Raw genomic sequence first — 27292 nt, 5'->3', positions numbered from 1 at the left:
CTGGTGCGTGGTTTTGCTCAAAAGATGACTTAAGGGTGGTAGAGGATAGACAGCATGAATGGTGGCCCAAGACTCAGGATGGGTCCATGGCTCCCCAGGCTTGGTTGCCACGTTATTCTTGATTCACACTCTGAAAGGAAGCAAGTGGACATTTTAATCTGGCTCTGGAAGAAGGAGGAAGATTTGGAGTCTTAACAATGATAGTAAAATAGATTTGAGACTGGGGACTACAGAATCCGGGGGAGTGGTTCAAAGTACTTGACTGGAGACAGAAGAGGAAAATCAAGTTTCCTGTGTGGGAACAGGGTCTGATAATAGAGATTTTGAAATTTTGGAGGTGAATGACTTTCATAAACTACTGAGTGGGCAGAGCATCTAGGCAGAGGCCTGGTAAGGATGGAATTAGCGTTCTCAGGGTCTGGCTGGGCCTGGAAAGGAAGACTTTCTCTTCTTCTTGTGTGCCCCCTTTGGCTTCCTGCTTGCCTGGCCATTCCCTTTCCGTTAGTGTTGCCCTCTCCTTCTTTAGCTGTAGCTGACTCTCTTTTTTATAAATGGCCACAGCAGTTTTATCAAAATTATCACATGAAATTCACTATTTGATGTAATGATGGAATATCTAAAATTTGTGAGTTGAACCTTCTGTACTTCTAGTGAAAGAGTCTCTAGTGAAGTTTCTTAATTGTCTATGACCTTCAAATTGTCTTCCTGTTGATGCACAGCCTTAAATAAGGCAAAAAAAAAAAAAAATCAAAGCCTCTCTATTCTGAAATTAAAGCTTCACTTCCACTCTTACTAGATCCTAACATCCAGAGATTGGGTACTCAACCCAAAAGCTTACGTTTGTGAATGCATGCTTATGCCTGCCTAATTAGAGCCTAGGCAGAGATAAGTCTTGTCATCGTGTGACTTTGGAGATGATTATTCCTGGGCTACATTCTTTTTTTTTTTTTTTTTTTTTTTAAGATAAGAGTGATATCCTTGAAGAACCCAGTAATAGTAGTATTCTTAAAATGGCTAAAAGTAGGTTGGGATTATTCCGCAAATATTTATTACAAATGAGAACACTTAACATTTTAGATACGTAGTAACAATGTAGGCTCCTTCAAAGATGTTACACCTACACATTCTTCCAAAGGGATAAAAGATATGTCAACTGTGTGATCCTATTCCATTTTGGACCTCCAGACCCTGGTAAAACGATTAGGAGAGGAACAGCATCTACTACCTAATCAGGTTCAATTTGTACTTTATTCTACTGCTCCCGTATGGGAAATGTGACTTTGCATTTCATTCCTTAGGAATCATCGGTGACCTTCTTCCATCACAGATTTGCTAGTCTTGGTGGGGTGGAGTCCACGAAGGAGTCTTTGACATTAATAATGAGGCAAACGGCTTTAAAATTGGCCCTCAGCACGCTGCTGCTAATGCGACACACGCAGGCAATCAGGGAGGACGGCAGGCGGGGGCGGCGGCTGTTGAGTCCGTTTTTACCGTCTCGCTGTCCAAACGCGGCTACTCACTTCACTGGTAGGGACTTTTATTTTTTGTCTTTAGATTCTTCTGGTGGGAGCATAGGGTTGCTATTCATGGGAAAAGTTAAAGATTCCAGGGAAGTTATGTTTTCATACTAATCTACCCTACAGGGTACCGAATAAAGGGTATTAGGTGCTGCACCAAAATAAAATGATTCACTGGGACAGAAATGTTCTCATTTCAATTATTTAAAATCCCACAGAAACTTGACTGGCGTTTTCTCTGCATTTTTGAATAGAAGTGTGAAGAGATGTGTGTGTGTGTGTGTGTGTGTGTGTGTGTGTGTGATATAGTAGCTATTTCAGGAGAGAGTAGCTTGCTTTTTTAATCAACAGAAAAATAATCGCAAAGGCAGAACTGCTGAAATTTCTTTGACTGAATTTATGCCATTCAGAACCTTTTTTTTTTTTCTCATTCCATATGGTTGCTGTGTGGCCTAAATACATACATTCTTTAATGTTAAGTAAAATTGTGCACACTAGACATGGTCATTATGTATATAATTCAGATGCAGTACATTTATTGAGGTGTCTCCCTTTGGAATCGGTGCGTTCAGAATCAGAGGAAGGCTAAAAAGCAAACAATCTCAAAAGCATTCGTGTTTTAGGGCTTTGGTCTCACTGCCTTTAGAATTCCCTCCACGATTTTCAGCAACCACTCCAGACCCAGCTACATGCTAAATTTAGAATTGCCGCCACAAAAGAACGCATGGTAGTGAAGAATGGGCTGGGGGAGAAAAGAGTCCACGGAAGGACCCCGGGACTCCGGTGTCAGGCGGCGGTGGGCATGGTGATGCATAATCACTAAGTAACGTGACAAAAGAGTTCAGATTCCCAGAGCAAGTCATCCGTGATTCTAACTCCGGTGATCTCTGGATGCACAACCACAGGGCTTCTTCCTCATTCCACGGTCCCCTTGCACGCCAGCAGACAGCCCCGCAACCCTTCCGAGGGGTGCACGCGGCCCCCCTTCGTCCCCCCAAAACCGTGTAGCAAAGTAGGCTTCGTCGCCCCCCAAAACGACAATTCAGCAGGTCTGGACAATCGGCCCCGCCCTTGCTGCCCTCTGCCTGTTTACCTGGACCCACAAGTTGAAGCGAGAATTTTCCACGCCCGGGAGGGTCCCTTGCCTCAGCGCCTGAAGGCTTTCTAGTGGCGCGTCTATCCGGGTGGGCCACTGGCTCCCTACCTGCCTCGGCAGGTGAGGGGTCCCGTGCGCCCAAGGCCAGCTTCCCGGGTCGGTTCTGTCACCCTCCCCTCCCCCGCGCGCGTGTCTGCGCGAAGTGTGGCGGCTGCAGCTCCCGGACGGGGCCCCGAGTTGCGGGCGCGAGCGGGGGCTGGGGGGGGGGGGGCTCCCTCGCCCCTCGCCCGACGCCCGCAGCCAGTGCCGCCGACCAGAGCCGTGGCGCCTGCCTCCTCCTCTCTACCCCGAAGCCAGGCTCCAAGGGGGAGGCGGGAGGGCCGAGATGGGCTCCTTCACTCCCACCGCGGGCGCCCCTGGTGGGGGGGGGGGGCAGCGGCGAGGGGGCGCGGGGCCGCGAGGGGCCCCGGGGCGCAGGGGTGGCCGCCCGAGGGCGCAGCGGGCCCGGCGGGAGGAGGCAGCCGGGGAACGGAGGGGCGGGGACGGGCGGGGGCGGGGCGGAGACTCCCGCCTCCTCCTTCCGATCCTCCCCCTCCTCGCCCTCCCCCCCGCCCCTCCTCCTCCTCCTCCACCTCCTCCTCCTCCTCCTCCTCCTCCTCGCCCTCCTCTCGCTGCCTCCGCCTCCACCCGGGCTGAGGAGCCGGGAGTCCGCGGCGCTGGCTCGGGGCTGCGGGATGGGGACTTAGCGCCACGGCGGCGGCAGTGGCCGCAGCGCAACCGGCCGCCGCCCCCGGGCCCGTCCCGCCGGGAGCGCGGGGCGCGGCCAGCCCGCCCCGGAGCCAGGCCCGCGGGCGGCGGCGGCGGCGGAGCTGGGCAGGTGGATGCGGCTGGAAGATGGCGCCCTCGGGCCCGGGCAGCGTCAGGCGGCGGTGCCGGCGGGTGCTCTACTGGATCCCGGTGGTGTTCATCAGCCTGCTGCTCGGCTGGTCCTACTACGCCTACGCCATCCAGCTGTGCATAGGTGAGTGCGCGCCGCGCCCGCACGGACCCCCGCGGCCCCCGGCCCACCCCGCGGGTCCCCGGAGGGAGGGCGCCGACCTGTGGGCGGCCTCCCCGCGCGCCCTCCGTCCGCAACGCGGCCACCTCGACCGTCCCGGGACGCCGGGACCCCGACGCACCCAGCGGCGCTGACACTCTCCGCACCCCGAGACCCCCGTGCGCCCCCGCGTCCCCCACCCCGGCGCTGCCGCGGCGGCCGAAGCCGGCGTCCGGGCAGCCTCGCTCCGCTCCCCTCGCCTCCCCCTTACAACTCCGGTTACGGTGTCACCTCTACTCCGCCGAGTACGCAGCCGAGCCGCCCCTCCGCCTTCCGCTAGCCGCGGCCACCCCAGCCACACCCCCCTACCTCGGCGGGACCGAACCGGGGAGAACCGCGGTGCCCGCTGCCAGCAGCCTCCGCCGAGAGGTGAGGCCCGCGGAGGCTGCGCTGGAGGCTGGAGGGCTCCAGGCTGGGCCCAGGATTCGGGCTGCGCCAGACCCAAGCGGGGGGTGGTGGCCTCGGCCTCGGGTGTCAGAGCTGTCCTTTCCTGGTTGTCCTTAATCCACTAAAAAAAAAAAAAATTGTGACAGCTCTCAGGGGCTTTTGGGTGTTTGTTTTTGTCGTTTGTTTTTGCTTTTATCATTTGGGGATTGCCAGTTGTACACTTTCTAGTCCTCAGGAGGCTGAAGGCGGGCGAGCCATCAGAAAGTATTCTCCAAGACGTGTGCAATACGCAAGACCGTAGTTTAGACGTTACAGTCATAGCCGTGAGCAGGCTTCTGCCTTCAGAGGTTTGTGAAAGCTGGTCTGTGCTGTCAGAAAAGAAAAGAGGATGACCTTTCTGCCGGGGACTTGTGAATGCTTTTTTGTGTTTGTCGTTTCACCAGAGAAAGTGCCTACGTTTTTGCCATACAGAGCTCTAGCTTCTGGTGGGACAAGGAGAAAGGTTAAATAGTAGCCTGTTTAATTCGACCTTATCAACTTAAAGCATTTCAGAACTTTCAAGACTCATAGAATCTTGTCTGAAGCCATCTTACCTCAAAATGTTGCTCCTTGTAAGAAATAGGTGTCACGATAGTATACCAAAATAATGACCGACACAACTTTTAAGAGAATTGAGACTAACTGCCCATTTCGTATAGTTTTTAAATGTGATACTATTATGTATTGAGTGTGAAAATGATTTCAGTACAAAAGCAGTGAATCTTTTTTTTAAAAGGGTTGAGTAGTAAAAAAAAGTTTGTTTTTTTAAAGGAGGGTCCGGGGTGGCTCAGTTGGTTTAGTGTCTAACTTTGGCTCAGATCATGATCTCCCAGTTTGTGGGTTGGAGCCCCACATTGGGCTCTGTGCTGACAGCTCAGAGCCTGGAGCCTGCTTCGAATTCTGTGTCTCCCTCTCTCTCTGCCCCTCTCCTGCTCATGCTCTGTCTCCCTCTCCTTCAAAAATAAATAAACATGTAAGAAACAACAGCAACAAAAAACAGGCGCTTATTTCCCTCCATCATCACATTAAGCTAAGAAGCTTAGCCTGATCCATTGTGTCCTATCCATCAGCAGGAAGCCTTTGAAGGCAGGCAGACCTTTTCTCTGCTTGCAGCTACCTCCATCCTGGCTCAAGTGCTATGTGGGAAGTCTTACCGTATTGGATAGATAGGTAATAGGGGAAGAATAGATGAAAAAATCATAGTTACATTGGGATCAGATTTTTATATATACTTTCTTTTTTTTTTTTTTTTTTTTTTTTTTCAACGTTTTTTTTTATTTATTTTTGGGACAGAGAGAGACAGAGCATGAACGGGGGAGGGGCAGAGAGAGAGGGAGACACAGAATCGGAAACAGGCTCCAGGCTCCGAGCCATCAGCCCAGAGCCTGACGCGGGGCTCGAACTCACGGACCGCGAGATCGTGACCTGGCTGAAGTCGGACGCCCAACCGACTGCGCCACCCAGGCGCCCCTATATATACTTTCTGATAGTTTAAGATAAATCTAAAATGTCCATGAAATCTATATCACCATTGTAGTAAGTGAAAATTTGACTAAGAGGGAGAATCCCTCTTTTTAAACTGCCTACATGACATGGCCTGTTATTATTTCCCAGGTGATCCAAAGTGAAGTTTCCTATCATCTCTTGTCACTGCCTGTCTGCCCGAGTACGATGCCTGTCATGTTGAAAGCAATCAATAAATGGTCTTGAATAAACAAATAAATGATGCCGAGGCCATATCTCTGAGGTTGTCAGAAAGTAGTTTTTATATTTTTGTTACTATAGAAACAAAAATAGTAATCATAGGAAAGTCTACATTGTGGAGTCTAGAAGACAGAACAAATTGAAGGTGAATTTCCTTCTAGAAACTATGGCAGTTTAGGAGTGGTAAGCTCTAATAGCTTGGATAGACAGCCTTGGTTGAGTGGGAAGTTGAAATTAACTGTACAGTTCCTTTAGAGGCACTGGGAGGGGTGGCGACTGGTGAGACAGACACACAAAACCAGCCTCCTCTCCTTTCCATAAACAAAGCAAGTGGGAATTCCAGCCTTCCTCACCCACCCCCCCCCCCCCTCCCCGCATTAATCACATCTCAGACTGCCCTGCCCTTTGTGGGTTCTTCTCCTGTGGGAAGTTGATATTTACAATCAGATTTTCCAAATTTCACCTAGAAAACATTGGCCAGGGTTGGGACCAGAGGGTGGTGGTAACTGGAAACCGGAGTAGGCAACAGAATAGAATAATATAAACCGGGTGATTTACCCTAGTCCCCCTTTTACATCTGCTGTCAGCTGAGGATGACCCTGAATATAAATTACTCTGTGCCCTTTGCTGAATGAACTGCAATTTAGGAGTAGTGCTTATCTTGGTATCCTTGGAAACCGGAGATAATGATTCTCATTACAGTTAGTTTCTATATTTAACAATGTGAATGTGTGTGGCTCTCTAGGCACTTGTTCAGTTAGCGTGATGTTTGTATTTTATAAAATTAAAGTCCTATCTCTTCTTGGAATATGCACATATAAAATACGTAGGATGTATTTATATTGTATGAGTCAAGGGTTCTCAGTAAGTTTCCTTCCTATTCTGCCAAAGAAAACATCAAAGAGGTCTGCTAATACTTGTGAACAGTCGGAACGTGTTGATATAGTTTGTTGATTAACTAGGATCTTTTATTCACAGTATTGCTTCCTCTTTCCTTCCCTCTCTTTCCTACTGTTCTCTCCACCTCGGCTTCTTTTGTGTCTATTCTGTATTTTGATCCCTTTGGTTTTAGTTAGCTCATCTTCCATAAAGTAAGACAGGTACCAAGGGTACAATTTAGGATGCAGAATTGGAATAAGGGTGGTCCGCAGCCTCAGCCCTGCGTGGTTCCATGGACGTACCGGACATGCTTTGTATGTTTTACAAAACCATTATGGCAGTTATTGTGTTAACTTCGCTTGTTGAGGAGGGTAACAGAAATTTTCCCTTTTAAGTGCAAACATGCAAAATTGGTTTTAACTATCTTTATACCTTTCTGTTACAATTGCAAACTTACAGAAAAGCTTCAGGAAGAGTACGAGAAACTTCCACATACCCTCTTTTAGCCATCCTGGTTTCCATTTTTCTAAAATGTATTACTTCCCTGCTGTCACTTCAGGCAGGTGCCATGAAACATTTATTATTCAGTTGTGTACTCTTGGTTCTGAGTTTGCTTATGGCTTTACTTAAGTCATTTGAAGCAATCATGAAGCTTGAATAGCTTAGAGATTATCTAGGCCAACCCCCTCCCTCCGGCATCTGTAGGTGAAGGTAAATGTTGGAGCTCTGTGTCCTTTCTCCAAATTAACCAATGAAGGTGTCAGCTGTGACTTCAGCCGCCCTGGTACAAATGTTAAAATGTCTCGCTTTCCCTTCAAACCCCCCACCAGATCTCTCTAGAGTTATTTAGCAACTCTGTTAAACTTTGTTGTCGTTTAATAAGAGTTAACACAGCTGAAAAGTGAGCCAACAGCCTTTACAAAATGGTTTCAGATCTTTAGAATGATGTATAGTTTGGGCCAGATAGTTACAACTGCTCAACTCTGCTGTTGCAGCAAAAAGGCAGCCTCAGACAATACCTTCACAAGTGGGTATGACTGTTGCAATGAAAGTTTGTTTACAAAAATAGTTGGCTGGCTAGACTTGGCCCTTAGGCAGGAGATTGCTTAGTCTGGAGTTTGTTAAGAAGTGAGCCCATTAGAATATTGGGGGCTTACTCACTGTTTTGCAAGTCTTGATTAATAAGCAATCCTCAGAAATGATTGCATTCTCTTATATTCCACAGTGATTATTGAAGATGTCCAAGAATCAGATGAATTAGTCTGCATACTTAGAGATCAGTGTGAGAGATACACAATCATGTTTTCCTTCTTTTAAACAAACATCCTTAAGGAGAGAATATATAAAATCTAATACTTGGATACTCTTAAGCTATGGTCGACCATTAATTCGAGGTCGTTGCAAGCTCAAGGATGGAGACTGAATGGGGCTCTAAATTACCTTCCATCATGAGTTGAATTTGAGCCACACAGAGATAGAAGTGTGGTCTTGTTTTTGGTAAACTATCATTTGAAAAAAATTACAGAACACTAAAGCTTTTTTTTTGAAAAAACTACAGGTAGATGATCTTGTGAATACAAGTGTTACCATCTATAATTACTAAAATAGCTTTAAAGGACACAGAGGGTACATCTGTAGAAAACTGATGTAAATATTTAATGTATAAATCACTCAGAAACTATTTCTCATTGACAATAATGACGCAGTAATATCAGGTGTGTGACTTCTTGGGCGTCTCAAATCATTTGAAGATTTTAAATTATAGGAAAGAGGGATTAAAAACTCAACATTTCTTCAAATCTAAAATCAAATGTGTATGTTCCAAATTCTTGATCGGTGCTACCATTTGACTTTCATATAAATGGTCCCTGGGAAGGTAGGAGAAAAGAAGACTCTGCTTAATGCCTTCTTGGTTCCATTTAGTGTGTCAGAAAATTCTTTTTCTTTTGATGTATTCGGTGACGCAGCATTACTGCTTGCTATTAAATCTTGTTAGAGAGAACTTGTCTTGTATGATAGAGACAACAGTCATCGCGGTGATTAGCATGTAGAGGTGCTCCATAATTGTTGGATGAATTGATCTCTTTGTGATTTTTAATAAGTCTTATTCTATCCATTTTTAATGTATAAACACACAATTGCATAATGTAAATGAGTCAAAGAATAGGATTCAGCAGTAAAAAGTCAATTTAAACTAAGGCTTGTTGTAGAAAGTTTACTGTTGAGTGCTTACTGAGAATGTCACCCATGCCGTTAAATTAAATACGTGCTCCAGTGTTTCCAGTAATTAAACAAAAGCTAAAGGGATGCTTTCTTAAATCATGGCAATTAATCGTCTCTAGGGATGGAACATTTCCGCAACATTAGAAAGAAGTCAGCCTCAGAGGGGCTTGAGTAGGGTTCATTCAAAAGCATTATTGAATCGTGTTATGTGCCAGGCCCTTTCCCCTGCGGAGGTGATTTAGAGGAAAACTTAATGGAGATCTTTTCCTAATAGCTAGGAAAAAAAGTACCTCGGGGCAGGGGTGGGGAACGCTGAACCCTTCTGTCTGGCTTGGGCAGAAGGAGAGGGGCTATTCCCTTTCAGAATGCCACTCCCCTAGCCAAGAGGTAGGAACGCAGAAATGGAAAACAAAATTCCCTGCTCCTATGAGCCTACGAATTGGTTGCTGGGCCAGCATGAACGAATAATCAATAAAGTAGGTAAAAAAAAGAGCTGATGGAGAGCATTCAGTAGTAATGAATTTCTAATTATATTATGAATCTGACCGCATGTAAATATCTCGGAGTAGAATTACGACCAGCAGTTCCTGCTCCTGCTATGAACTATGTGGCTCTCTCAGCTCCGTCCTTTCCTACCTGATGCCTGGGCAGCTTTTACTGTGCTCCCAGCTCAGGGCTTGTGATGTGGTGGATGAACCTGAGGAAGCAGAGAACTTCCTGAAAACAACTCCTTTCCATTGATGGAAAGACTGTAGAAACTAGCTTAGAAAATAGGCAAAACCCAAGAACAGGTGGGTGAAGCGAAGCTGACATTGTACCAGAGGAATGGCCTTTTGTGGGAGCCACCGTCCTGGTGGCGGCCCTCAAGGAGTGCAGGAACTACCACCACCACTCCCTAGGACTCTGTAAAGATGATTCCAGGAGCATCGGCTGGCCGCTCTGAGGTTGTTGTGCCCGTGTCCCGGGCAGCAGGGTTCAGCAAGAGCAGGTGTTTGATCTTTCTGGCTTCCATGGTAGGAAGAAGTGCCAGGAAGACCAAAAAAAAAAAAAAAAAAAAAAGTCACATACCCCAGAAATGAACGTGGATGAGTTCTCAGTGAGAAAATTCTCATGAATGTTTTTGTTTGCTTTTACTTTTTGTCTTGATGGGAAATTTGTGCTTTTTCGTGATGGAAGCATGACTTACATTTTATAATTTATAGTGCTGTTTTCATGTATTTTGATGGCTGTATCACATCCCTCAGCCTCCTTTTCTCTAGGAAGCGGTGAGTTCATGAGTCCCCTGAGACCCCAGCACTGTTTGTCATGACTGTAGAAATACTAACTTGCAGAATGATATATTAGAACATGGCAGAGATCCTTAATGTTCTCTGTTGGGAAAACAGTTTTCCAAAGAAAGATTGTTTGGAAAGACAGTCTCAATATGATGTGGAACCCGATGATTTTATATTACCACTTAGAGGTACCACAGGGAACTAATAATAAAAGTAGGACATAATTGAATTAATTTCTTTCATAGTTCGTTAGAAAATCGTTGAGATATCTTTCAATTCCCTTAAGGGTAATTTATCGCAAGATCTTAATTTTTATCTCAGTCAAAGCTGAGAGTGCAAAAAGGTGGAATTTGCAGGGCAGGGGGTGGGGCGAGGGCAGCAGGGAGGAGGTAGGTGACCTGATTTCTTAAAAAGCATGTGGTAGCAGTAAAGTAACAAACCACGATTGCTTGAAATTGTTCCTTTCAGAATTATGTCACATTGTGAAGCGTTTGCGTAGCATTTCCCCTCACTTGACTTTTCATCTGACTGCGACTTTTAAATTCAATTATCAATATTAGTGCCAGAAATGTTACAAAATCCATTTTTATTTGGAGGCACTCTTCAGCGAAAACTACATGCCGCATTTATCATTTAGCGCTTCTCTGCACTCTGAAATGCGTACTTGATGGCAGTTCATTTTAGACATGTTGGTGATTACATTTTAAAAATGCAAATGACAGAGAAGGGCTTTTATAGATGATTGAGTTTTATTTCTTTGTCAGTATTTCTCTGCGGCATCCCGAAATTTCCCCTCCTGTGAAGTGTAAATTAAGCATTCCTGTTATACTTAATTTGACCTCTCTGGATTTATCCACAAGCATTGCCACCCTACAGGAGCAGAGGAGTGCATCAGCAAAATAAACACCAGTAAACAAAAAAAAAACTTGTTCTTTAAATGTCCTTTAAAACCAATATCCTAAGAATACAGCAGTCTTAAGGCACTTTGTTTTCATGATCATCTTATGATAGATATAATCCTTGTAAAAAGCAGTTCATGTATTTCCAAGAACTTTATAGGCTTATTGGATTATAATTCAGTGAAATGTGGAAGACTGAAATGCTTTGTCATGGTTATGTATTTTCTTATAGAGAGAAAAAAAATCAAGTTTCTGCCTCTGTGTTAGTTGCATTATGTAAACATTGGATTTTCACCATATTTGAAGGGTGTGTTTCAAATGAGGTGTCTTGAAATTCAGACAGGAGTCTGTCCCTGATCTTTTTGGGGGCCCAAGAGTCATCTCAAAGTTGTAGGTAGATGAATCTGAAGTGTGGCTTCTCACCAAATTTGCAGGGATATGAAAGATGGTGTGCCTTAAAATATAGTCTCTCTACCGCACATGTTATTCACTTTGGGGGTACAAATGGGAAAAGCAGCCTGCCGCAAAACAGCTGACGTCAAGGTGTCATGAGAGACACCTGATACCACTTACAGACAAGGTAAGAGATTTCTATTATGAGCTGCGAACTGGAAGTCATAAGCCTGCTCCAAACTTCAGGGGCTAATCTGTGATCGAATTTGTTTCTAAGTAGGCAAGTCCATATGACATGTTTTAGGAAGAAAGACAGTAAGAGATTTATGTACTTAACTACGACCAATGATTATCCAGGGCATCTCTAGGGAGGTCAGTGAATGTGCAGGGGTGAAGGAGAGACACCGGTTTGCCTTAATCAGGCTTGGATCATAGCATATTTTTAATGAAATGTCACCTATTCCAGGACTAGGACATACTAAAAGCTAAGAACTGAGAGCAGGATGTCAGTTGGAAGGGGGTAAGGAGTAAGGATTCATTATAGGCCCCCCCAAACGTGCATTTAACAAATAATTGCCAAATCCAAGAATTGAGTACGTTTCAACCATCCATGATTTAAAGAATGCCCTTTTAATTTATTCATTCATTCAAAAATATTTGCTGCTCTAAAAGTTAACATTCTAGTTGCAGGGGTAGGGAGAACAAATAAGAAACCTAAATAAGTAGCTTCTATGACCTAAGTGTCATGACAAAAAGCAAGGCAAAGAGGATTGGGAATGCCAGTGGAAGATTCACATTTTAAATATGGTAGCAGTGGGGGGAAGGGCGCTCATGAAATTTGAGCAATAACCTTAGAGATGCTGAGGGATTGAACCATGCTGGTGTGAGGAAGAAATGCATCACAGGGAGATGGAACAGTCCAGCTGAAAGTCCTAAGACAGGAGTCTGCAAGCAGTTAGAGGAGGAATAAGGAGATCATTTTGCCTGGAGAGGAGGGAATGGGGCAAGAGACATAGGTGACAAGGTCGAAGGGGTGTGGAAAAGGCAGAGATTATATAAAGCCCCGTAGACCACTGGGAAGATTTTGGGGTGAGAGAAGTGATCCATTGCAGGATGTTGAGTACTACAGTGACGTACTCTGACTTATGTTTAAAGATCGTTCCTACTGCTGTGTAACAAGTAGACTACTTCATCAGTCCAGGTGAGAAAAAATAGTATGTCAGACCATAATGGGGGTAGTGGATGTATTTTCAAAGTAGTAACCACAGAATTTCCAGACCTATTTACCTGAGTTGTGGGAAAAAAAGAGTAAATAGGATTCCAGTGTTTTGGGGCTAAACACCCTCAAGGATGGCAGTCAGCTGAGATGGAAAAATTGCAGGTAGAAGGAGGTGATCTTAGACCAGTGGTGAGTATGTTAACATTGAAATAGAGATGTGGAGTGAGCATTTGGATTTGTGACTTTGGCATTTAGGAGAAAGTCTGGACTGGAGGAATACATTTGGGAATCTTCAGCATATAAATGGATTCGAAGAGTTAACACTGGATACATTTGTCCCACCTGGGGTAATAAATGGAAAGTGAGTAGAGACAAAACATTGAGAGTTCAAGAGATGACTAGGACCCAGCAAAGAAGACTGAGAAGGAGAAGCTTGAGGGAGGGGGGAAGGGAGGTGAGGAAGGGGGAAAGGGGTCTTAGAGAGTAGGTAGGAATCAACAAATACATGTCACAGAAAATAAGAACTGAGAATTTAATAATGTGGATATTGACTTTTTATTTTGAATTTATTACTGACTCTACTCTGAAGACCCCAAATTTTAAAAGTTTATCAAAAAGAAACCTATATACCAGGGTGTGGATTGCTGGGAAATCTGAAATTATTCAATCCAAATTTTAAGAAGGCTTTACTCTATTAGGCAAGCTGAACTTTCTTATTATATGTAGATAATCCACAGAAAATTTAATGAGCACCCTAACAATGTCTCCCTGACACAGAGGATTGTAGACAATAGTATTCGATACTTACTTTTGCTTAAATGAAAGGAGACAAATTAAACGTGTTTATTTGAGCCTTTTGTGAGCCCGGTAGACATTTTAGGCATCAAAGAACGTGAATCCTTTATGAGAGTATTATCTCTTTTACCTTTTTATTATTTGATCACTCAGATGTTCATAAACAGCTTTGTAATATTTTTATGGTTTCCAGTTATGGGCTGAATTCCCTCCCTCACTCCCCCCGAATTCATGTTGAAACCCTAACCCTCTGGAACTCAGAATCTGACTTTGTTTGGAGAGAGAGCCTTTAAAGACGTAGTTAAGTTAAAATTAGGTCATTAGGATGAGTTCTCATACTCGTTGGAGGAAGTTTGGACACAGGTACACAGGAAAGACCATGTGAAGATGCAGGGAGAAGATGGCTGTGTACAAGCCAAGGAGCCAGGCCTCGGAGGAGACCCAGCCTGCCGACATCTTGATCTCAGATTTCTGGCTTCCAGCACTTTGAGAAAATAAATGTTTTATTGTTTAGGCCACCCAGTCAGCAGCGCTTTGTTACGGCATCCCTAGCAAACTAAGACACAAATTCAACAATCAAGGGGCGCCTGGGTGGCGCAGTCGGTTAAGTGTCCGACTTCAGCCAGGTCACGATCTCGCGGTCCGTGAGTTCGAGCCCCGCGTCAGGCTCTGGGCTGATGGCTCGGAGCCTGGAGCCTGTTTCCGATTCTGTGTCTCCCTCTCTCTCTGCCCCTCCCCCGTTCATGCTATGTCTCTCTCTGTCCCAAAAATAAATAAAAAACGTTGAAAAAAAAAATTAATAAAAAACAAATTCAACAATCAAATACCTTTTTTCCCCCCTTTCTGGATATTGAAGTATAATCATCTGTAATAAGAATTTTGATAAAACTAATTGTAGAATCCATTTGAAAATTTAAAAGAGCAATTAGAAATAATTTAGAACATATGAAATATTAGCACTAGTTAAAATAATCACTGAAAAGTGAAATGCATTTTGCTCGAAGCACTCAGACTGTTTTAATAGTTTTCAGATGACTGAAATCTCCCCGTGACATGCTGACATTTTTTTTTATCCCTCTTAGATTAAAAAAAGGAAGATCTTCTAAATGTTTCAACTCCCCTTTCCCTGCGCCCCTCCTTGTTGAACAGAGTATGCTGCACCTAATTTAACTTTGAGTTAAGGCTAACAGTCCAAGACCGATATGTGTATGAAGTGGATGTCCAAGCCCCTTGAGGTCCTTGGATTTCCATTCAGTTTCATCCACCTCCTATTGACTGAGAAGGTCAGGAAGGAGTGGAATTTGTAGTTTTGCCCAGACATTCTTTTGAATCCCAAGCACTGAGAATCTGGGAAGGCTCATGAATGAAGCATTTCACTGGAAATGCCTAGCCAGACATCTACGTCTCAGCAGAGTTTTTTCTCTGTTTACCACTTCTGAGGTTCCTTTTTCTGAAAAGATTAAAGAACAAAAACCCTTAATTGTGGAAACAGCCAGACGTGAGAAAGAAAACTTTAGCTCGAGTTGGATATTACCTTAATTTCTCAGTTTGAGTATAGGCTCTAGAGCAAGTGATTTTTTAAAACTTTTTATTGTGGTAAAATATATATGACTCAGGAGCTCCTGGGTGGCTGGTAGGTTGAGTCCAGTTTGATCTTGGCTCAGGTCATGATCTCACAGTTTGTGAGATTGAACCCCTCGTCTGCTTGGGATTCTCTCTCTTTCTCTCTCTCTCTCTCTCTCTCTCAGCCCCTCCCCTGCTCTTATAAATAAATAAGCTTAAAAAATTTTTTTAAATATATATATGTTAAATAAATATTTATAACATAATAAATGTACTTTTGTAGCCATCTGCAATTTTATTTTATTTGTTTTTTAAATTTTTTTAAATGTTTGTTTATTTTTGAGAGAGAGAGAGCATGAGCAGGAGAGGGGCAGAGAGAGAAGGAGACACAGAATCCGGAGCAGACTCCAGGCTCTGAGCTGTCAGCACAGAGCCCGACGTGGGGCTCGAACTCACGAGCCGTGAGATCATGACCTGAGCCGAAGTCGGACGCTTAACCGACTGAGCCACCCAGGCGCCCCGCCATCTGCCATTTTAACAGTTTTAAGTGTGCTGTTCAGTGGCATTCAGTGCATGCACATGACTGGGCCGCCATCACCATCCATCTCCAGCATTTTTTTCATCTTCTCCAACTGAAACTCTGTCTCCATGAAGCAATAAGTCCCCATTCTCCCCTTGGCTCCTGGCAACCATCATTCTACTTTTTGTCTCTATGAATTTGACTCTTCTAGGTAACTTACACAAGTGGGATCATGTATTTGTTCTTTCGTGTCTGTTTATTTCACTTAAGCATAATGTCTTCAAGGTTCATCCGTGTCGCAGCGTGTGTCAGGATTTCATTCCTCTTTAAGGATCAGTAATATTGCATTGTATGTATAGACCACGTTTTATTTATCCATTCATTGGTTGATGAATATTTAGGTTGTTTCCACCTTGCGGCTATTCTGAACAATGCTGCTTTGAACATGGGTGTGCAAGTGAATACCTGTTCAAGTCCCTGAGATCAATTCTTCTGGGTATACACCCAGAAATGTAATGTTGGATTATATGGTAGTTTAATTTTTGTTTGTTTGTTTGTTTTTTGAGGATCAGCATACAGTTTTCCTAGCAGGTGATTTTTTATGAAAGTGTGATTCCAGAGAAGCCTGTATATGTATGCCCTTGTAAACATCCAGATTTGAAAGTCTCCAGAGGTGTCTGTGAGGTCCATACCAATGTCACTGTAACAGTTTTTAACTGCCTTGTCCTTATGGCCCAGCAGGAAAGTTGGTGGTCTGGGAATTGTGAATAATCCCGTTTTGCCCATGAGGCAGCCTTCATTCCTGGAGAGTGTGTCCCTCATGAAATGCTGGCCATCAGGTCCGCCCAAGGCAGAGATGTTGAGAGCTGCTGGCCCACTGTACATAGCCTAAAATTCACCAACAGTTTTTGAGTAGCCAGAACATTAATGCTAACTGGTAGAAATTTTATCTTTTTAAAAAGCAACAAGTTCACAAGTGTAAATGGTATATACACTTGGTAACATGAGTTGGCGGGGAGAAGTGGGGGAAACTTACCTGTTTCTATGAATGCTTCAGTAACCTACGGTACTAATCATGAACTAGATCCTTACCCACCATACAGGGACTACACAATTCACGAATCGGTATTGCCTGCAGGTCTAGGGTAAGTGAAAATGGTTTACAAACAGAAGCAAAAATCAGTACGTACAACTGGGGAGAGATCCAGGCAGGAAACAGGATGCAGCTCACACAATGAGCAAGGAAGAGACTCAGTCCAAATATTGATGACTGTCTTACTCAATTCTGTACACAAATTTTAGAACTTCCTACGTACATGAATGAATGAATATGTCTGCCATATGATTGGCGGTATTTGTATACTATTGCACTATTGTAATATAATGGATCATACAGCAGAGGCAGTGAAGATTTTTCATCTGCGGACTGCCAGTTTATGATTATGTCAAATTGTATCAAATTTGCTGCAACTGAATATACATTGCTGCAGTTACTGTCAGGTGGAGACTGCTGGTGCCGTGTGAGTAATTGCAGTCTAGGGCAAAGGGATGGCTGCTTGCAAGTAAGAAGGGAAGTACTAATTCAAGCTGAGATCAAAGAAAGATTGTGTGTGTGGGTTTACTATGTGAATATGTGGCCGTGAAGTTACAAGAGAAAATAGTGCTTCCCAGTGACTCAGTACTGAAGGATGAGTCCCCCTTTGATACCCTTGCGTGTGCGAATAGACATTGTGACCCAGTGCAATACTGCAGGAATTATTGCTGGTGCTGATGTTGTTTTAAATCTTTTGATTTCTCCCTTCAGGGGTGCTGCTGTGAATTCTATTCTGATGAGCCTCGTAGACACAAAGGTTGGAATCACAGCTTTCTACGGTTCCTTCCTCTGGAGTACTGCATAAATGCCAAAGAATTTACACAAGCGTAGAAATATTTGTTCAATTTTTAAACGTATTAATGCACTGTGTAATAGGTACCCTGGTCATTTAGTACTCGACATGTAGTTGCTAACTGCAGGAGGTTTTAGAAGGTTGCCCGTTTCCTTGTAGAAGCAAATAAGCATTAATTTTTCTACTTAATCAAGACAGCTTATGGTTGGTAGTGAAGACAAAACACTCTCAGTATTGTCCTCTGTGATGATTCTACCAGATCATGAGATTGACCTAATGACATTAAAGATATACTACAACAATTATCTCTGTATTATCATACGCATTTTTAAGTGCCGAAATAACCACACCGCAAGTGGCATTTTTGCTTGCTACCCATAAATAAATATGTATATAAACGTGTAGGAAAGGTGATAGTTCACGTTGGACAGTATAATCATGAACGCCCCTCCAACTTGACAACCTTGTTTCTGACCAGTGTAGGAAACGTTTTCAGGATCTGAAATCCCTATTTGACTGTCTTCCTCATAGTGGACAACCCTTATGCGGGAACCAGGTGGGACTTTGCAGGGGGTGTGGTGTCTCCTAGAGCCTTGCGTGGTTCACAGGAATCAGCCATGCCTGCCAGGCCCAACCCAAACAAGGGCATCTGGAATTGGAAAGAGAGGCAGTTGGTCTTGAAAAGACCCAGGCACTGTAGGTATTTGAGGTGATTATGGCCATGTGTGGAAGAGGGAGGGCCCATACGATTCTCTCTAACAGGATGAGTAACTCTGTGTGCACTGAGATCTGCACAACTTGCTGGCACGGGGAATCTCTTCTATTTTAATTTGAGACTGGGGATTATAGGATTCCATTGAGTAAGCCTTGAAAGGAGGACACAAAGATCAAGGGACCAACCCTGAGATCAGATTTCCTTATTTAACTGCACTGCTTAGTACAGTCCGTGATTTAGGAGTTGCCCTCCTCTTCGCCAAGGGGAAAGTGGCAGTAAGTTTTTCAGGGCCATAATCATGGGACAAAGTTAAAATCATGGGACTTCCCTTTAAAAATTGAGGTATTGAAAGACCTACACATTCTTAATGATTCAAGTGCGTGTTCCCAGCTTTCAGTTGGGTAAGTTGCATTTTATACTGTTTCTGTAGATTAGAGCTTCTTAGCTATCTGGAGCAGTGATATGGTCAAGTTGCTAAAATAGATTCTTGAGAGAGAGAAAAATACTTCTAACTGGGAGGATTTTGTTGTGTAAGAAATACAAATTACCATTTCAGGAGAGATGAAAGTTGTGTCTGTCTTCATGGCCAGTTTCTACAAGTGGGAGACGTACCATAGGGGTGTGTGCGCTGGGGAGTGCTGACCTCAAAAATGATCTTTCTTTCCCGCTACTGCTGACGAGGGATCAGCAAACCCCTGTTCCATCTCCTAATCTTTCCTGCATCGCTGTCTCACTCCTGTCCTAGGGGCCCGAGGTTCAGTGTCCTCCCCAGTTCCTGAATTGAGAACTCAGGAAAGCCAAGGTCCAACTACTACCCTGAAATATGACCAAATATTTAAGTTATTTGTGTCCAAAGTTTGTAAAACGATCTGGTTCTAGGTTGTGTTTAAGTTAGTTGCTGGAAGAAGGGTGACAAAGAGGACATTTTAAACCCTGCTCTCCAGTGCGTCCCGAATCAGAAGTGACAGGTAGCCACATGGTATTAAGCCGGCCAGTAGGATGTGAGAGCGACGAAGGAGGAACGGCTGTCCTGGACAGAGAAGCCCAGGGGGTGTGTGATCAGAGCCCAGGAGGCCACGTGGAATCCTTGAAAGAATTTTGGAGTCAGGCAGACTTATATTTAGATCCTAGCTCCATATGTTATGACTTGAATAACATTAGAAAAGTTATTTTACCTCTGTAAGACTATCTTCCTGACTTTTAAAATTATAATAATACCTCCCTGACAGATGCTATAAGGCTTAAATGAGAGAAACATTTAAAAAATATTAGTACAATCCCCAGCATACAGTAAGCATTCAGCATACTGTCCCTTCCTTTAGTTTCTTCTCACCCCTTGACATTGGACTCCTGCCCCTCACCAGCCCGCTGATGCCCTCTCACTCTCACCAGACTTCACCCTGCTTGAACTTCAGTCTTATTCGGAGAGTGTTAGGGGCTGTATTGTGTCTCCCCACAACCCATAGCTTAAAATTCTAACCTGCAAGATTTCAGAATATGACAGTATTTGGAGATGGAGCCTTTAAAGAAATAATTCGGTTAAAATACTTAAGTTAACTGGGGTGGGTCCTAATCCGACTGGTGTCCTAGGAAGAGGAAATTTGGTTATAGAGATGTACAGAGGTTAACATGATGTGAAATACAGAGAGAAGATGGTCATCTGCAAGCCAAGGAAAGAGGCCTATGGAGAAACCAATCCTTCTAACACCTTGATCTTGGACTTTTAGTCTCCAGAACTGAGAAAACAGTTCTCTGGTGTTGAAGCCTCTCAGTGTGTGGTACTTTCCCAAACCAGCTAATCCAGGACTCCTGGCTGTTGTCTATAGTTGTGGAAAGGAAGTGAGTGTGGTTGTTGCAGTTCAAAAGGCTTCTCTCCACAGAATTTCTAATTTTTTGTAACATTGTTCATTTATAATTTTGCAATATAGTTGCAGGTGGGTTATGCATTAGAAAAGCTTTTGATGGCTAATACGGAAGCCTCACCACCCAGATGACAAATGCCTTGCATAACCTTTTGGACTGTATCCTATTTTTAAGGTAGAGACTTCCTGTCTCGTGGTTTATATTGTCTGGCTGACTCTGGTTCATCTTTTGTCTTTGAGGTTGCATTGTGCCATTTTCTGGGAAAGGTTTTCCAGTCTTGCGTGGTTGTTTTGGTAATTTCTAGCACATGGTTTAGCTCAGTATAGTTTGTTAGAAATAAATTCTGGGTTAGAGGCAGGAGGAATGCATTAAACCACCTGGGAAGGCTGACTTTCCCCACAGTGATGCAGCTCCAGTCCTGATACAGAGATTCTGATGTGTGTCAGGCTCTCTCAGAACCTGGACAGGGCATGGTGGGCGTGGGGGCGGGGTGCAGGTGGGGACAAATTGGCAAGAAAGGAGCTCTGGAAGGAGCAGGAAAAGAAAATATAGTTTAAAGAATCACTTGTTTAGGGGCCCCTGGGTGGCTCAGTCGGTTGAGCGTCTGACTTCTGCTCAGGTCATGATCTCATGGTTCTTGGGTTCAAGCCCCTTGTCGGGCTCTGTGCTGACAGCTCAGAGCCTGGAGCCTGCTTCAGATCCCGGGTCTCCCTCTCTGTCTCCGCCCCTTCCCCCACCCCCCACTTGCACTCTTTCTCTCTCACACACAAAAATTAACAAACAGTCGATTTAGTTTTTCTCATATTAATTTGCCCCCACTGTAATTCACCTGCATTCTTCTGCTTATTCGCACTGAAAAACTCTTCCAGCAACTTCTTTCCCTCAACTTCTCATTGCATCCTCCAGAAATTTGTGGCATTCCTGCAAGCTAAAAATGCAGTGTGTACTTGTTACTCCAGGTTGTTTATAAGGCAGTTAACACCAAACTTTGGGGAACGCATACTCCTGGCACTTCCCTCTTTTGTGATACTTATGTTCCATATCCAGCTCACATTTATCGAGCCCTGCTATTTAACACCAGGTTCTATTCTGGGTGCTTTTATGTACCTCATGTAGTTTAATTCATAAAACAGCCCAGTGGGATAAATATTGAGATAAAGCTCAGAGTGGCTAAGTAACTTGGCCAAGATAAAACCTCAAACAGGGGGCAGAGCCAGGACTCAAACCTCAGTGAGAGACATGGGAAAGAAACCTCTAACAGATTGCACTAAGTGCTAAGAAAGAAACAGTATATGTGATGATCGCAGGGGTGAACTGGACAGGAGGGCCCCTGTGAGAAACTGACATGGAAATCATAATTTGAAGGATGATAAAGAGCTAGCCAACAATGGAGCTGGGGAAGAGCCTTGCAGACAGGGTAAAGACAGTAAGGTTTAGTATGTTCTAGGAAGAGAAGGCCAGCCTGTTTGTAGCTTAGTGCGCAGCAGGATGAGTGAGAAGTGGTCTTGGGGACGTAAGTAGGAGCCAGATAGATCATGGTCGACCATGGAGGCCTATGTAAAGGAGATTGGACTTTATTGTAAATTCAGTGCAAAGCCATGGGAGGGTTTTTAGTGAGATGACGTTATCAGTTTCCATTTTAAAAGAGATGATGGCTTTCCTATTATAAAATGAGTTTTTAAGGAATTGTGTGGGGATCCAGGGAGGACCGCAGACTGCCTGGCATGATGTTTGTGGTTAGGGCTGTTAGGATGTTAGTCTGGAGCCCAGTTGGAAGCCATGTGTTGGGAAGTTCTGCCTTATGAGGCCTTATCCTTTCTCTTCGTTTCTGTTCTGAAGCTACCACTCTGTCCTTGACAAAACAGTTCCTATAAACCCACTGATAAATTTATTTGAAGAGTGACTTTTCTCCTTGTCTTTTTTTTTTTCAACGTTTTTTATTTATTTTTGGGACAGAGAGAGACAGAGCATGAACGGGGAAGGGGCAGAGAGAGAAGGAGACACAGAATCGGAAACAGGCTCCAGGCTCTGAGCCATCAGCCCAGAGCCTGACGCGGGGCTCGAACTCACGGACCGCGAGATCGTGACCTGGCTGAAGTCGGACGCTTAACCGACTGCGCCACCCAGGCGCCCCTCTCCTTGTCTTTTAAAAGTCAGAATACATCAGACAGCGTAGGACTGAGGTTAATTTTAGAGCCAGAGGAACTGTCCAGGTAAAATACAAGTTTTTGTTTAAACAACAAAATCAAAGCACAGATCAGCTGAATATCGTGATCAAAGCCACACATATTAGGAAGATTGGACCAGAGTCCAGGTCTCCTACCAACCAGTTAAATGCAAGTGCAGAGGATCTAGAGAGGGGACGATGTTAGCACTTTCAAGAAGCAAGACAGCCTGGAGTGGCTGAAGCCTTCTGCCCAAGAAGGGGAGGAGGCATGAGATGAGGTCAGCTTGGAAGGCATGGACTGCAGTTGTCAATAAAATCACACTGACATCTGAGGATAACAAAGGAAAGACACAGTTTAATAAAGACGTAAAATGTAAGTAGATCTGGTATAAAGAAATTAATTAGAACACATTTGTTAGGAAGAAAGGAATGCAGTTGGAATTCAGCTGGAAGTATTGATCGGAATACTGTATTTTCTTAGGTCTGTCATTAAGCTGGTCTGGTAGCAGTGTCGCTAGTATTCACAGGAATGATCTGTCATGTACCTCCTACCACCCACATTCTGATCTGTAATAACCTGAACAATAAGCTAGATCTTCTTGGAAAGTAGCTGAAGGAACAAAGGATCCCACGTCAAGGGGTTCCCACCGGCCAGTTTAGTCGGAGAATTCACTGTCAATTTGGCAAACAAAAAGAGCATAATTAGTTCTGCTAGAGTAACTTGAGTATTGAGAATTAGCAGCAAGGGAGGGCTATGGTGACCTGAACAGGAGTGATAGCAGTAGAATACGGGGCTGAAAAGCCAGCTGGAGTTGGTTCAGGAACTAACAGGAAGTTAGAGGGGGTAGAGACAGTGCATTGGGATGATCGCTAACATAAGTTTTCTTGTGGGGCACCTGGGTGGCTCAGTCAGTTAAGCATCCGACTTTAGCTCAGGTTCTGATCTTGTGGTCTGTGAGTTCGAGCCCCGCGTCGATCTCTCTGCTGTCAGTGCAAAGCCTGGGCCTGCTTCTGATTGTGTGTCCGTCTCTCTCTGCCCCTCTCCCATTCTCTCTCTCTCTCTCTCTCTCTCTCAAAAATAAATAACATTAAAAAAAAAAAATTTTAAATAAGTTTTCTTGTGAAAAGTCCGGAAAAATGGGATAGCTGCCCGAGATATGAGGTCAAAGGAGAGACTTGGTTCAGACAGGAGATAGTAAAGCATATTTGTATTGCTACTACTATTTTTGATTTCAACTGCTTCGATGACTTAATTCACAATGCCTTAAAAACTTTCCTTGTTTTTTCAGTTAGTTTTAACTTTCAATTAAAATGATCTCATAAACTTTAAGTTCTTTGAGCACAGGGATGGAATCACATTTTCTATTTTATCCCCAATAGTATAAGCATAGAGTAGTTAGTGGATGTTTTTCAATAAATGAGTTAAAGATAAGCTCCCCCTGCCCCTGCCCCCGCCAAAAAAAAAATAAAATAAAATAAAAATAGAGCTTGGCTATAAAGTTGTTCTTACAGTTCATTCATTAGAACCAGATTTTTAGTTTTGGTTGGCATCCTTCATTGTTAGACTGCATATATGGGTCTGAGATGTATCTGTGTTGAACTGAATTTGGAAATAGTGCTGTGGATTTATATAGAAAAGTTACTGTGTATATGCAGTGTAGGTAAGTTATTCCTCCAAAAAAGAGAGTTTGAATTTGAAGGCAAGACAAATAAACTTCAGACTAAGAAATAGAAAGATCACAGCAGCATACATCTGCAGTGAAAGTACCTAAAAACCAAATTGTTCTAGCAACAATTACATAACTGTTCTTTGCTAATGTAAGGGGGAAAGTACTTTTTTTTTTTTTTTCCTACTATGAAGGCGTATTTTAGTATCTGAAGTTTTGGATTTTGGAGGTACTTATGACTGAAAGTCGAACTAGATTTAAGTGAACAGCAGCTTCTTATCAATAGATATGCTTCTTGATAACCAACTCTTAATGTATAATCACCAAAGGAATCACATGGTTCCCTGCTTTAAATCAAGATTGAATTTAAATCAATTGAGACGAAATCTGCTCTAATATTTTTAGAGCTGTTTAGAGAATAGGATTTGATAGCATCCTAAACAATCATAAGGATGTATAAGTAAACTTAATTTGGATGGGATTATTTGTAGCTGGGTTTTTAAAGTATGAAAAGGGATTTTATTATTAGTTTCTCTCTAGGAGGTACATAGTTATGTTGCTATATGTAGTTCTGACTTATTGCTTTATAATAAATAATAATCATATAATAAATAGTAACCACTTGAGAAATGATATAAAAGATCAACACATATATTCTTAGTAGATTTCTGGAATAAGACTCAATTATAACATCAGGGTGTGATGATGAATTTTGTGTCAACCTGGGTAGGCTATGATGGCCAGTTGTTTAGTTCAACAGCAGTCTAGATGTTTCTATGAAGGTATTTTTTAGATGTGATTAATAACATTTAAATCAATAGACTTTATTTTTTTTTATTTTTTTTAACGTTTTTTATTTATTTTTGAGACAGAGAGAGACAGAGCATGAACGGGGCAGGGGCAGAGAGAGAGGGAGACACAGAATCGGAAGCAGGCTCCAGGCCCTGAGCTGTCAGCCCAGAGCCCGACGCAGGGCTCGAACCCACGGACCGCGAGATCGTGACTGGAGCTGAAGTCGGACGCTTAACCGACTGAGCCACCCAGGCGCCCCATTAAATCAATAGACTTTAAGTAAAGCACATTACCTTCCATAATGTGGGTGGACTTTTTCTAATCAGTTGAAGACCTTAAAAGAAAAGATTGAGGTTCCCCGAAGAAAGATTCTGCCTTGAGGTTGCCTTGGACCCAAGACTGCAGCATTAACTTTTTCCTGGGTTTTCTGCTTGCTGTCCTGCTCTTCAGATTTCAGACTTGTCAATACCTATAATCATGTGAGCCAGTTCCTTAAATTCAGTCAGTCCCTTTTCTTCCTCTCACTGTGTGTGTGTGTGTGTGTGGGGGGGGGGTGTTGTTGTGTGTGTGTGTGGGTGTGTTGGTTGTGTTTCTCTGAAGAATTCTAATATACAGGGGTTGGAAAACTTTTTCTATAGAGGATTGGACAGTAAATATTTTAGGAAATACGGCCATACTGTCCCTGTCACACCTACCCAACTCTGCCATTATAACACAAAAATAGCCACGTAAGCAAATGGGTGTGTCTGTGTTCCAGTAAAAACTTGTCTGCAGAAATAGGGGGCTGGCTGTATTTGGAACAGGACTGTAGTTTACTGACCCCTGTATTAAATGATTGCTTGATAATGCATGCAAAAGAGATAAGGGAGGGTATGCATTTTTTTTTTTAGCATACATTTTTAAGAATGTTTATTCAAGCCAGGTTTGAATCAAGAAGCAGTTTGTTACCCTTTTGTGCATTAGGGGTTATTGCTTTGGCCCATAGTCTCAATCTTCAACCTGGATTTTACGTTTTATTTTTACCCAAGAGTTTTTTTAAAGATAATACTGCAACAGAAAGTCTCACTCTTAGTAATTCTGAACTGGTAACTGACCACTCAGCCTTTTCTCGGACACCTCATTCCATTTCTTAGAGGAATGAGTAATGAGGGAGGGGAGTGCTAGGAGGACAGGGCATCTGGAAAACAGAACTGGTGACCCAGTCCGCCAGCCTTGCGGTGTCCAGGCTGGTTCCAGACTCCAAGATGGAATCCTTGCAGGCCATCATTGTGCTCGCGGCAAACAGGAACATCTTTGATAACTCGGATGATAATTTACCATCCTCACTTGCTCTCTTCCTGTATGCCATCAGTGCCAAGAAAGTGTGGGGATTCCTTAGGCTTTTTCAACAAGTCGGAGTCCTTGTTGCCTAGTTGTACCGCAGTTAGTTGGGGAAGAGGTTTAAATTCCTAGGGATATTGGAAAGTTAGAAATCTCTAAAGCAAAATATTACCACTGTAGGGTACAGACCAGAAAGTAATTAGGCTAATGCAAGATGAAATTAGGCAAATAAAGTTTTGAAGTGAAAATTAAAATTGTGACCCATAGTGATAATATTGAAGGTGTTCGCATGGTCACCATCTTGTCTGCCTGTCCCATTCTGGGCATCAGAAATGTTAAAGGAGGGGCACCTCAGTGGCTCAAGTGGTTAAGCATCTGACTCTTGATTTCGGCCCAAGTCATGATCTCACACTTGGTGAGATCAAGCCTTGCATTGGCTCTGTGCTGTCACCACAGATCCTGCTGGGGATTCTCTCTCTCCCTGTCTCTCTGCCCCTCCCCTGCTCACATGCGTGTGTTCTCTCTCTCTGTCTCTCAAAATAAATTTTAAAAAACATTAAAAAAATGTTAAAGAAAATTGAGAATCAAAGAAGTACTGTATTTAAAGGAGCCACATCAAGGTTGGCGAGAGAGCTGGAAGTCATGTAATATTTGGACTAAAAGAGAAGATTTCACGGAGACTCAATAACTTTAAATACGTGAAGGTCTGTCATTTAGATTTTCTGTTTAATGCTACATGTTAGAAGCCTGGATACCATAGGAAGAAGCCACAAAGAGACTAATTTCAGCGCACTATAATGCTGTAATCATTCTTTAGAGCAGTCCAATAATGGAATGGACTTATTCCAAAACCATGGGCTCCTGCTGCCTCTAGAAACCCTAAACTGACATTCAGTAGCTCTCTTGGGAAGGATGTTTGTTGGATCAGATAATCTTAAAAATCTTTCACAACATTACACTCTGGTTCCAGTGCTTCTTAAGGCAATGAAATTAAATTCCAGGAAATACCAAATCTTTCCTGGCTACAACTTCCAACTTTGAGATAGGCCAAAACCTCCAAAATGGACTTTAGTACAAATGGAGGAAGACCAAATGGGAAACAAAACAAACACACAATATAGGAGGTAGGACAAGTGCCCGGGTTATTTCTAGATACTGTTTCTTGTCCCAGCTCATTTCAGCTGAACGGTCCCTAATCTAGCGACCTCATCTACCTTGGGGTATTTATAAGCCCCTCAAAGATGACAGTCTCTCAGGCACATTCCCTGCATCTCTCAT

The 27292-nt window shown here is 43.5% G+C and overlaps 1 protein-coding gene across 2 annotated transcripts in view; it reads left to right on the top strand.

The window, feature by feature from the left end:
• Positions 1–3387: 3387 nt before the first annotated feature.
• ZDHHC2 (zinc finger DHHC-type palmitoyltransferase 2) overlaps positions 3388–27292 on the top strand; it is a 70316-nt gene continuing 46411 nt past the window's right edge. Inside the window, exon 1 of one of the 2 annotated variants that reach the window (XM_058720091.1) lies at positions 3388–3634. In XM_058720091.1, the coding sequence (XP_058576074.1) occupies positions 3508–3634 (127 nt within the window). In that variant the 5' untranslated portion in view covers positions 3388–3507. Of the gene's footprint in view, positions 3635–18464; positions 18607–27292 lie in introns of those variants that run through there. The other variant, XM_058720092.1, reaches the window with a different exon arrangement.

Source organism: Neofelis nebulosa, chromosome 3 (assembly GCF_028018385.1).
Source record: "Neofelis nebulosa isolate mNeoNeb1 chromosome 3, mNeoNeb1.pri, whole genome shotgun sequence".
Classification (NCBI taxonomy): Eukaryota; Metazoa; Chordata; class Mammalia; order Carnivora; family Felidae; genus Neofelis; species Neofelis nebulosa.
This window is presented reverse-complemented; position numbering and strand designations above follow the sequence as displayed.